Source organism: Scyliorhinus torazame, chromosome 14 (assembly GCF_047496885.1).
Source record: "Scyliorhinus torazame isolate Kashiwa2021f chromosome 14, sScyTor2.1, whole genome shotgun sequence".
NCBI lineage: Eukaryota > Metazoa > Chordata > Chondrichthyes > Carcharhiniformes > Scyliorhinidae > Scyliorhinus > Scyliorhinus torazame.
The window spans coordinates 51,003,795-51,016,826 of record NC_092720.1 but is presented as its reverse complement, the minus strand read 5'-3'; the positions used below and the strand labels follow the sequence as shown (position 1 = coordinate 51,016,826).

At 41.9% G+C, this 13,032-nt stretch overlaps 1 protein-coding gene across 1 annotated transcript in view; it reads right to left on the bottom strand.

Moving 5' to 3' along the window:
* Positions 1-13,032, bottom strand: part of LOC140389720 (DISP complex protein LRCH3-like) — a 210,817-nt gene that overhangs the window by 36,727 nt on the left and 161,058 nt on the right. Inside the window, 1 exon segment of the mRNA XM_072474169.1 lies at positions 5,965-6,045. Within this exon segment, the coding sequence (XP_072330270.1) occupies positions 5,965-6,045 (81 nt within the window).

Sequence of the window (13,032 nt, the reverse complement as noted above, 5' to 3'; positions counted from 1 at the left end):
ATACTTTGCTTACTGAAGTCAGCTCTTTAGTTTTGCTGGCATTGAGGGAGAGATTGTTGTCGTTACACCACTCCACTAGGTTCTCTATCTCTTTCCTGTACTCTGAATGGTCGTTATTCAAGATCCGACCCACTATGGTCGCGTCGTCAGCAAACTTGTAGATGGAGTTGGAGTCACATTTTGCCATGCAGTCGTGTGCGTATAGGGAGTATAGTAGGGGGCTAAGTATGTAGCCTTGCGGGGCCCCGGTATTGAGGACTATCGTGGAGGAGATGTTTTTTATTCTGACTGATTGTGATCTGTGGGTCAGAAAGTCGAGGATCCAGTTGCAGAGTGAAGAGCCAAGTCCTAGGTTTGGAGATTTGATATGAGCTTGGCTGGGATTATGGTGTTGAAAATGGATCTGTAGTCAATAAATAGGAGTCTGATGCAGGAATCCTTGTTGTCAAGATACTCCAGGGATGAGTGCAGGACCAGGGACATGGCGTCTGCTGTGGATCGTTGCGGTGGTATGCAAATTGCAGTGGATTTAGGCATTCTGGGAATATGGAGTTGACGTGCCTCATGACCAACCTCTCGAAGCATTTCATTACGATCGATGTCAGGGCCACCGGACAGTAGTCATTGAGGCACGTTGCCTGGTTCTTCTTGGCACCGGTATGACGGTGGTCTTCTTGAAGCAGGTGGGTACCTTGGAACGGAATCAGGAGAGGCAGAACACATCTGCCAGCTGGTCCGCACAGCATCTGAATGCATGACTAGGGACCCCGTCTGGACCCGTCACCTTCCGAGGGTTCACTTTCAGGAAGGTCGATCTGACTTTGGAAGCTGTGACGGTGGGTATGGGTGTGCCCAGGGCTGCTGGGGCAGTCGACAGCAGTTTGTTGATTTCCTGCTTGAACCGAGCATAGATTGCATTGAGTTCATCAGGGGTGTGCTGCTGCCGGAGATTCTGCTCGGCTTCGCTTTGTAGCCCATTATGGTGTTTAGGCTTTGCCACAACCGACGAGAGTCTGTAACGCTACTCTGTGACTCTAGCTTGGTCTGTTATTGTCTCTTGGCATCCCGGATGACTTTGTGTAGGTCGTACCTGGATTTCTTGCATAGGTCAGACCTGCCTTCAGTAGGGAGTGAATCTCCTGATTAAGCCATGGTTTCTGGAGTTTGGGGAACATATGCACTATCTGGCAACCATACTGGTGCCTCTACATGCACCCTTAAAAGAATTACCAGAAAGGGGCATGGAAGGCACCAGGAGATACATTTACCAAAGTAAAGCAGCAGCTATAACCCTCAAGGCTACTGACGAACTATGAACTGTCAAACCGCTGATACCCCCAATATGGCATTGGGGCAGTGTTGTCCCATCGGTGGAGCGGGCGATAACCCACGCTTAAAGAGCCTTGGCTGACGCAGAGTGCAGTTATGTTCAAATTGAAAAGGATTGGCCATGATCTTTGCAGTTAAAACGTTTTACCAGTACGTCGATGGGCATCATTTCGCAATAAGCACATACCACAAACCCTTACTCGGCCTTTTCAAAGAAGCCAAATTGATACTGCCGATAATTTCAGCCATGATCCAGCGATGGGCATGGCTGTTGGCAGTGTATTAATATACTTTTGAATGTCGCTCAGGTGCACTGATTGCACACATGGATGCTCTTAGCCTATTCCCACTCCTTATATACCCTCTTGTCCCCACCAGTAGCGGATAGAGTTGTGTTGACGCCCAGGCATGTTGCCTGTCATGGCCTCACAAATTCATGTATGGACTCAAAAGGACCCGACATTGATAAAATTGTGCCACGTCATCCTACATAGGGGACTGCAGGGGAACTTCCGGAAGGACTGCGAGCATTTGCAACCAAGCAACAGGAGCTTAGTGCAGACAATGGCATTGTCCTGTGGGGGCGCTGCATGGTAGTCTCAAGGCAAGGCCAAAACGCCATTCGCACAATGGACACCAGTGGTTTCTAAAATGAAGATGCTCATAAGGAGCTACATGTGGTGGCCAGGGCTTGATAGCGATATTGACAAGTTGGTGTAGTAGTGTGCCAAGAACATCAAAAGCTCCAGCCATCAGCCTCTCTTCCCCCATGGGAGTGGCCAGGGCGCCCTTGGGTGCGTTTGCACGTTGACTTCGACCGATCTTTCCTGGGGTCAATGTTTCTGCTGTTGATCGATGCCCACTCAAAATGGATGGCTGTTTACCGGATGTCTTCCATCACTTGGCGAGATGCTACACCAATCATTCAGTATTCATGGTATGCGAAAGGTGCTTTTCACCGATAATGGCACCCCCTTCACAAGTGAGGAATTTCTGGGGTTTATGCAGATTAATTGGATGAAGCATATTCAAACCACCCCACATCATCCTTCTTTGAACGATCTGGCTGGGCGAGCAGCACAAACATTTAAGACAAGCATGAAAAAAACAAACTACGGAGTCAGTTAAAACTAAACTGGCACTTTTTTTATTGGACTATGCCGGGGTTGTGCCATCAGAGCTACTGACAGGCCGACAGCTCTGAAGCCCTTTAAGCTTGACATTTCCCAACCTTAGTGGGAAGGTGAAAAGAAGCAAGACCTCCAGAAGAGTTATCAAGACCACCAGAAGAGTTATCAAGACCACCAGAAGAGTTATCAAGACCACCAGAAGAGTTATCAAGACCACCAGAAGAGTTATCAAGATCACCAGAAGCAACACAGAGAGTTCAAGCCAGGAGACACAGTGTAAGTCAGGAATTTTGGAGAAGCTTCCAATGCAGTCAAAACCAGAGAACGGACTGTACGCAAGCATGTGGACCATCTCAATGGCAGGGAACCTGCACCAGGGGTATTCTCTCCAGCTGTATTAGTGCCTCATTCCCCTTGCCTACCACCCCTGAGCCAAGGAGCACAACTCTCCAAAGACCAAGACCCAGGTTTGCATGAGATGGAAGACTGCATCAGAGATGGATACAAAATCCTCAATATTTTTGGAGCACAGTATGGCCAGACACAGAACGCAGGACTCTACCGACGGTTCCGATGTTCCCAATTCGTTATACACCCCAGCCCAGCTTCACACTTGTTGGAAGCAAAACCGTGGGAAAGTGAAAAAAGGTGTTCCTCTGCATCCAGCAACAGAGGGACCGTCGGACTTCAAGGAAGGAAAGAGGGGGGTTGTAATGACCCTCACAAGACCTACAGGGATGATCCGACTGATCTCGCCATGGAGCTCGTGGAATTAGCTCCCCCACTGAAGGGCAGAGTGCCATCAGCTGGGGCTCAGAGAATCAACCCTTAAAAGCCGGCCCAGGGCGGCATGGTGGCGGCGTAGTGGTTAGCACTGCTGCCTCATGGCGCTGAGGACCCGGGTTCAATCCTGGACCCAGGCTGCTGTCCGTGCGGCATTTGCACATTCTCCCTGTGTTTGCATGGGTTTCACCCCCATAACCCAAAAGATGCACAGGCTAGTTGGATTGGCGACGTTAAATTGCCCTTAACTGGGAAAAAAAAATTGGGTAGTCTAAATTGATTTTTAAAAAGCCGGCCAGGATTGGGAGCATGATCAGTAATCCTGGTTGGGACCTGTGTGCTGTATGCTGCGTTATGGTCTTTTCCTTTGGTTACAAATAAACCTCCGTTTGAAAGACCTTTTCGGATCTACTGAGCTTTTATAGATCTGGAATGAGTCATGAACACAGACCTATGAGAACCGACTTACTTATTAGCCAACAATGTAACTTTTGTGGGTCAGAACTGAACATTTATTTTCTAAGCCGAGGCAATTGAACCCAAGTGGCAGAAAGATCTGCAATGACTTTGTTAGTAAGCAGATTGCTAGGCTTTAAATAAATTAATCATAGATCAGTATATATATATTTGCTCCTCAGACCCAAGAATTCGGACTTTTTAAAATTAACTTTTAATCTCCTATTCCAAGAATGCAAGTTCATTCTGTTTAAAACAAAATATTTTTTCAGAATATTTTGTGATTCTTTCTAACTCTTTCTATTTAAGTTCTTTTACACAATTTGCAATTTCAAAAGTTAAGGTTTATGTGTTGATAACGACACAATAGTAATCGACAATAAACAAAAAAATTGCTTAGTGAGAATATAAGTGACTATTGTGGCCAGAAAAGGACATTTTAAAACACCAATTGTGAGCTGTTCTCAAAGTCCAGATGTGCACAAAAATAGTCAAGTCTACATTTTAATGCAGACTGAATCCACATCAGTCTTCTGGTATTTATACTCCTCTGAAATCAAATGCAAGTTTTCTTCGTGAATACCCTCCAGAATCAGTCTATTCTTATTTATTTTACAGTACTTGTGGTTAGTTTTGAATCTTTTCTGTTTTACCACAAAACAAGTTGTTTCTTTTGGTTGTTCGTGAGGTTAAAGAGTCCATTTTGATAATGTTACAAGAAATTTGTTAGTGTACAATTTACTTTGGAAATGAAGAGGAGTTGCTGCACCTTTCGTTATATAATAAGCGATTCAAATTTTTCACTTTAGTTGACACTGGATTGTGCAGTAATACAATAGGTTTTATGCATGCATGATTACTGCAAAGGTTTTCTGTAGATCAAATCTGGCAATATCAATTACTAATTTGATTTGATATTTCACGTAATTAAACATAAAATTGAGCTTTGAGTTCCTTTTTCTCATGGGACAGTGTTTCATATTCATGTAAAAATATTTGTCCTGGGTCAGATAATGTCTACATTTTCTATCTTTTTTTAATATGAGCGAAACATACCGTTAGGGTCTCCTAGTCAGCATGAAGAGTTTTTCTACATTAGCGACAGAGATAGAGGGAAAGAGGATAAGAGACAGGTGAAAGTAGAGCTTTCAGTATCTGAGACGGAATAATTGTCTACATAAGAATGAAAGATCATTTTCAGAGACACGCTAATTAAATAAACTGAATACAAACATGACATAAATTGCAAGGAAAAACGTGTTATATGGTTCAGTATTTGATAAGAAAATTTGTCATAACTAATGCATACAAATTTGTTCTGGTTTGGTGAGAAGGCAGGTAAACAGTATTAATCTAAAAAATTGTCTGTTTCTATATCCCAGTTTATACATACAACAGCATTTTTTGTAGAAGTTGCATTGCTGCATTGACAGCAATCTGCATTCCAGAACATAAAAAAGTCAAATAAACCGTATTTACATTACAGCACGATAAGAAAATCTATCCAATTGTTGAAAATACTCTTTAACTCTGTTTTTAAAATATTTTACAAAACAAAAAGTATTCTGTATTACATAAAACAAAAAAACAATAAAAAATATCTTAACATAAGTGGGAAAATATAAATTAGGTTCTCGGCCATATCTGACATTTTACTGGTTGCACAGTTAGGGAAATACTAAGAATGGGAATCAAATGTTTGGACATGAAATAAAAATACTACTGCAATCCTCAATATTTATATTTTCCAGTTCTGCATTAATGTACCATCTAGCTCAATATTATTTTAATTTAAAAAAAGATCAGGTGGTTTGGTTAAAATAGAATTCAAAAGGATGAAGATAGTCTTGTAGTAAGTATTGTTGCAATTCAAAAGTTAGTCCACACACACACACAGATTGTGTAGGACCTTTCACCAGTTAGCTGCACTGCCGAAAATATTAGATTACCACATTCTGTGGAGAGAGTTTGGCTTCCTCTTTATTTTAAATGTTGGAAGTTCTGTAACCATTTGAATCTTTCTTGATTTGTACCTCTCAAATGACTCCGGAATAAGAACATATGGCAGACAATAAATGACTGACTCCATACAAAATATGAATACAACAGCACAAACCTAATTCCTTCTGAGTGTCTTTTTGAATGAAAAGATTGTGAAGTCTAGTCTGGTGAAAGGAACCACACCCAGTTACAATTTCAGGCACCGAATGAAAAAAATACAAGAGTATATGCAAAGCCACAAACTCCACACAAGCTGCTCAGTCACCTTGCTGTGTGAGCCAGGCCTCCGTTTAATGGTATTGGTGTTACTGTCAATCTCAAAGAAGAAGTGCGGTTCAAAGCCATTCTGTTATAGAAAGAAGCAGAGGAGAAAGCTTTAGGCAAGAAAGTTCAACAGCTTGCAAATTATTAGCGAGGGACAGCCTTGAGGAAAGATATCAAGAGCATTCTGTCTTATTTTAATTACTTACAAAAGTCACACTGTGGTAGCTTTAGCTTCCCCACAGAAAATGCGCAAATGCATATTAAGACGTTGCTACAGAACCACAACAAAAGAAGCTTCTTGATTTTAAGAAACTGATTTACTTTCTGAATCAAAATTGGCTGATGCCAGGGACCTGGGTTCAATCCCGACCATGGGTGGCTATCTGTGTGCAGTTTGCACATTCTCCTCGTGTCTGTAGGGGTTTTGACCGGGTGCTCCGGTTTCCTCCCACAATCCAAAGATGTGCAGGTTAGGTTAAATGGCCATGTTAAATTGCCCCTTAGTGTCCAAATGTTAGGTGGGGTAGGGAGTGAGCCTGGGTAAGGTGCTCTTTTGGAGGGTCAGTGGAGATTCGATGGGCCGAATCGCAGCCTTCTGCACTGCGTAAGTTCTATGATTCTAACCAATATCGGAAACTTTCATTTGAGTTCAAAAAATGATTTCCCCCCCTCATACATTTAGAGTACCCAAATCATTTTTCTTTCCCAATTAGGGGGCAATTTAGCGTGGCCATTCCATCTATCCTGCACATCTTTGGATGGTGGGGTGAGACCCACGCAGACACGGGGAGAATGTGCAAACTCCACACGGGTAGTGACCCGGGGGCCGGGAACTAACCCAGGTCCTCGGCGCCGTGAGGCAGCATTGCTAACCACTATACTACCCTCAAAAAAATGATTTAAGATTAATTTTAAATAAAGTTGATTTTTAAGTCAGCAAACGTCAGAAATTTCAAAGCATTTTACTCTGAACTCCACTTTGTGGACTTTACTAACTTTACTCAAATATTGTATCCAATCATATCAGGTTTTGGGAAAAAATGCCTTATTGAGTTAAACTTTGAGCGTATTATATAGTAGGGGCTAGTAGTGCATGTTGCATATGACAAAACATGATCACAAGCGAAAACGTGGATCTTATACTTGAGACAGTAAAGGCAACCTGTACATTATGTATTGATCAAAGAGAGATATCGAACAAATGTGGTACGATAACCAAACTATAGGAAAACTTTGATAAATCAAAACACTGGAATTAAGGAATATGTGCTTTCCTGCAACAAAATGTATAGCGACATGTAAAGTGAGACATGGGTCCATCCAATGTTCCCTGCATGAAATAAAAAAATTGTATTCCACTCCCAATTACAGTTCAATGACTTCCAAGGTCACAGAATTGCAGCAAACATTCACAATTTTTCTTCAGCACCATATGTATGGTCTTTCAAGCCAGGCAGTCAATTTGTCAATGCTTCACAAGAAAAATTCGCTTTCTTCCCACTTGCAATGGATGCTGTCAACATTATCATCAGATCATTCAGAATGAACAACAAGAGCTGCACAGCAAAATTGAAGGTAGCTAGAATTTTTTTTCCTCTCCACTGATGGTTGTGCACACATAGGTAAGAAATGTTTGGTGACGAGCTGATGGCGTTTGGGTGTCACATTTTTAGGTGTTTTTAATTAGTGTTTGTCTCCAAGGAGGTTTAAACTTTAAAATATTACAGTTTTCCGCAAAATAAACTTTCTGGTGTTTCTTGCCAGCTGTCATATACAGAGGTTTATTATTTCAAGCCTAGAGCGACCACAATTTTGAAACACATGATGCTCGCTAATGTGCATTCATTAACTAGCTTTGTTGGACATTTCTGTTACCAGGATTTGGAATACTGTAGAGCAAATATGATTATGAAAGTAGTTTAAAGAAATTAATTCTGAGATTGCTGTATTTAGGATTTTACTGAAATTACTGTTATGGGGTGGGGCTTGTATCTATGGGAGTTACAGTTTTGCATCATGTAACTTGGGTGCATTCATTTTGCTTCCACATGTATGATTCGTTTCTCTTTGTTCCTGTAAAGTAATCAGGAATGCAGCCCGCAACACCTACTTTAAAGTGGTCAACATCTGAAGGAAACATGATCAGTAAACTAATAATAAATTGGCAACTACAAGACTGGAAGAAATCACGTGCGCCGGAGTCAAAATTCAGATCCTTGTAGCTATTCCTGAAAATATTTTTTTGTGCTTTATTCTTCTTAAAAGAAGTGACTGAAATGTATAATACCTAACTTTGGTACAACTAAGTAAACCTTTTGACCCATTCAAAAGAACAACAGAGAACAGAAATTAATATTGGCAATAATAATGGACAAATGTTTAATGTGTTGTTAAAATCTTTGCTGTTCCTCTCCTATCATACACCAAGTCAAACTCACCCATGATCCCTGTTCGTACTGATGGACAATAGCCATTGATTTCCTAATTCATATCCTTGTGTTTAAATTCCTTCAGGGTTTATCTCCTTCCTACCATATCTTCTTCCTGTCCAAAACCATTGCTTCAACTCGCCATTCTTCTAACAATGGACTTCCGCACATGAACTCATCCGTTGAGCAGGATTTTCCGCATCCCCCCGTGGCGTGTTTTGCGGCCCGCCATTGCCCAACAGCCAGATCTTCTTAACCCGTCGCTGTCAATGGGGTTCCCCCTTCTATGCACCAACTGCCACCAGAAAAACCGTGGTGGGGGCGGGGTCACTGTTGGCAGGACCAGAAGATCCTGCCAACTAGAACGGTCGGAAAATTCCAGCCATTTTCCCAGCTGTGTCAGTTTAAAGCTCTGGAATTCTTTCCCCGAATGTCTTTATCTTGCTGTCTTCATTTGAGGCTGTCATTACTTCAGCCAGGCGTTTGGACATCAAACTCTTGAGATTGAGGGCAAACAAGTCCCCAGGGCCCGATGGCCTATATCTTAGGTTGTTAAAGGAAGCGACAGCAGAGATGGTGGATCAATTGGTTATTATATTCCAAAATTCCCTGGACACGGGAATGGTTCCATTGGATTGGGAAAATGCTAATGCAAAGCTCTTATTCAAAAAGGGAGGGAAGCAGAATGTGGGAAATTACAGACCAGTTAGTTTAACATATGGTTGTTGGAAAATGATTAAAACCAATTATCAAGGGTGCAATATCGGGATATTTGGAAAGCCAAAGCACTATCCATCAGAGTCAGCATGGTTTTATGAAGGGCAAATCATGTTTGATTAATTCGCTAGAGTTCTTCGAAGATGTAACAAGCAAAGTGGATAACGGGGATCCTGTCGATGTAGTATATCTGGACTTCCGGAAGGCATTTGATAAGGTGCCGCACAGAAGGTTAATTCACAAGATGAGATCACATGGGGTTATGGGTAAATTATTAGCCTGGACAGAAGACTGGCTGACAGACAGAAGACAGAGAGTCGGGATAAATGTGTCTTTCTTTGGATGGTAAGATGTAACTAGTGGGGCACCACAGGGTTCAGTCCTTGGACCCCAGCTATTTACAATCTATATTAACAACTTGGATATAGGGACATAAGAACATAAGAACTAGGAGCAGGAGTAGGCCATCTGGCCCCTCGAGCCTGCTCCACCATTCAATGAGATCATGGCTGATCTTTTGGGGACTCAGCTCCACTTTCCAGCCCGAACACCATAACCCTTAATCCCCTTATTCTTCAAATAACTATCTATCTTTATCTTAAAAACATTTAATGAAGGAGCCTCTACTGCTTCACTGGGCAAGGAATTCCATAGATTCACAACCCTTTGGGTGAAGAAGTTTCTCCTAAACTCAATCCTAAATCTACTTCCCCTTATTTTGAGGCTATGCCCTCTAGCTTTCACCCGCCAGTGGAAACAACCTGCCCGCATCTATCCTGTCTATTCCCTTCATAATCTTATATGTTTCTATAAGATTCCTCCTCATCCTTCTAAATTCCAACGAGTACAGTCCCAGTCTACTCAACCTCTCCTCTTAATCCAACCCCTTCAGCTCTGGGATTAACCTAGTGAATCTCCTCTGCACACCCTCCAGTGCCAGTACGTCCTTTCTCAAGTAAGGAGACCAAAACTGAACACAATACTCCAGGTGTGGCCTCACTAACACCTTATACAATTGCAGGAGAACCTCCCTAGTCTTAAGCTCCATCCCTCTAGCAATGAAGGACAAAATTCCATTTGCCTTCTTAATCACCTGTTGCACCTGTAAATCAACTTTTTGTGACTCATGCACTAGCACACCCAGGTCTCTCTGCACAGCAGCATGTTTTACTATTTTATCATTTAAATAATAATCCCTTTTGCTGTTATTCCTACCAAAATGGATAACCTCACATTTGTCAACATTGTATTCCATCTGCCAGACCCTAGCCCATTCACTTAGCCTATCCAAATCCCTCTGCAGACTTCCAGTATCCTCTGCACTTTTTGCTTTACCACTTATCTTAGTGTCGTCTGCAAACTTGGACACATTGCCCTTGGTCCCCAACTCTAAATCATCGATGTAAATTGTGAACCGTTGTGGGCCCAACACTGATCCCTGAGGGACACCACTAGCTACTGATTGCCAACCAGAGAAACACCCATTAATCCCCACTCTTTGCTTTCTATTAATTAACCAATCCTCTATCCATGCTACTACTTTCCCCTTAATGCCATGCATCTTTATCTTATGCAGCAACCTTTTGTGTGGCACCTTGTCAAAGGCTTTCTGGAAATCCAGATATACCACATCAATTGGCTCCCCGTTATCTACCGCACTGTTAATGTCCTCAAAAAATTCCACTAAATTAGTTAGGCATGACCTGCCCTTTATGAACCCATGCTGCGTCTGCCCAATGGGACAATTTCCATCCAGATGCCTCACTATTTCTGCCTTGATGATAGATTCCAGCATCTTCCCTACTACTGAAGTTAAGCTCACTGGCCTATAATTACCCGCTTTCTGCCTACCTCCTTTTTTAAACAGTGGTGTCACGTTTGCTAATTTCCAATCCGCCGGGACCACCCCAGAGTCTAGTGAATTTTGGTAAATTATCACTCGTGCATTTGCAATTTCCCTAGCCATCTCTTTTAGCACTCTGGGGTGCGTTCCATCAGGTCCAGGAGACTTGTCTACCTTTAGCCCCATTAGCTTGCCCATCACTACCTCCTTGGTGATAACAATCCTCTCAAGGTCCTCACCTGTCATAGCCTCATTTCCATCAGTCACTGGCATGTTATTTGTGTCTTCCACTGTGAAGACCGACCCAAAAAACCTGTTCAGTTCCTCAGCCATTTCCTCATCTCCCATTATTAAATCACCCTTCTCATCCTCTAAAGGACCAATATTTACCTTAGCCACTCTTTTTTGTTTTATGTATTTGTAGAAACTTTTACTATCTGTTTTTATATTCTGAGCAAGTTTACTCTCATAATCTATCTTACTCTTCTTTATAGCTTTTTTAGTAGCTTTCTGTTGCCCCCTAAAGATTTCCCAGTCCTCTAGTCTCCCACTGATCTTTGCTACTTTGTATGTTTTTTCCTTCAATTTGATACTCTCCCTTATTTCCTTAGATATCCACGGTCGATTTTACCTCTTTTTACCGTCCTTCCTTTTTGTTGGTATAAACCTTTGCTGAGCATTGTGAAAAATCACTTGGAAGGTTCTCCACTGTTCCTCAACTGTTTCACCATAAAGTCTTTGCTCCCAGTCTACCTTAGCTAGTTCTTCTCTCATCCCATTGTAATCTCCTTTGCTTAAGCACAAAACAGAAGGTTCTATAGCCAAATTCGCAGGTGACACAAAAATAGGTGCGACAGCAAGTTGCAATGAGAAAATAAGAACCTCACAAATAGGTATAGATAGGTTAGACAGTGGGCAAAAATGTGGCAGATGGAGTTTAACGTGGTTAAGTGTGAGGTCATGCATTTTGGTCGGAAAAATGGAAACACAAATTATCTAAATGGGAAGAGACTTTGGGGTTCTCCGGTGCAGAGGGATCTGGGTGTCCTCATGCATGAGTCACTAGAAAACGCACATGCAGGTGCAGCAGATAATAAAGAAAGCAAATGAATATTGGCATTTATAGCAAAAGGAATTAAGTATAAAGGTAAAGAAGTGTTGTTGCAACTATACAAGGGATTGGTTAAACGGCACCTGGAGCATTGTGCACAGTTTTGGTCCCCTTATTTGCGGAAAGATGTAGTGGCATTGGAGCCGGAGGAGGTTAACTATATCTATCCCAAAGATGAGGGGTTTGTCGTCTGAGGAGTTTAGGCCGATAGTTTCTGGAGTTTAGAAGAACAAAGGGAAATCAAATCAAGGTATTCAAGAGGCTAAAAGGTATGGAGAAAATAGACGTGGAGCAGATACTTCGTCTTGTGGGGCATTCTAAAATGGGAGGCCATAATTTTAGAATAAGAGGTTACAAATTTAAAACAGAGTTGAGGAGAAACTACTTCTCCCAAAGGGTTGTGAATCTGTGGAATTTGCTACCCCAGAGTGCGGTGAATGCAGGGACAGTGAGTAAAGTTAAGGAGGAATTAGACAGATTTTTAACTGGTAATGGGTTGGAGGGTTATGGAGAATGGGCAGGACAGTGGAGTTGAGACCATGAGTTGAGCCTTGATCACATTGAAGGTGTTTAGTCTCGGGAGGCTAAATTGCCTACTCCTATTCCTAGGTCATGTGTTCGAAGGAGGAAGTGCTCTGGCTGATTTTGCAATTCAGCTCTTGGTCTGTAGCATTGTAGGTAACTGATGAGGAACATATCAGCCATGATAGAATGGTGGAGCAGACTCGATGGGCCGAATGGACTAATTCTGTTGCATATCTTAGGAACTTATGAACATCCCCTCTAATATGTCCTGCTTTGGCTCAATGTCTTTTTTTATTATATCTATGTGAATCACTTTTTTTACATGTAAAAATGCAAGTTATTGTCCAATATTATTTCAACAGCATAACATCAACCTATTTATTTTAGCTTCACCTGTAAAGCTGCAGTGAAATCTGTACTATACTCTTTGCAGGCTTAAAAATA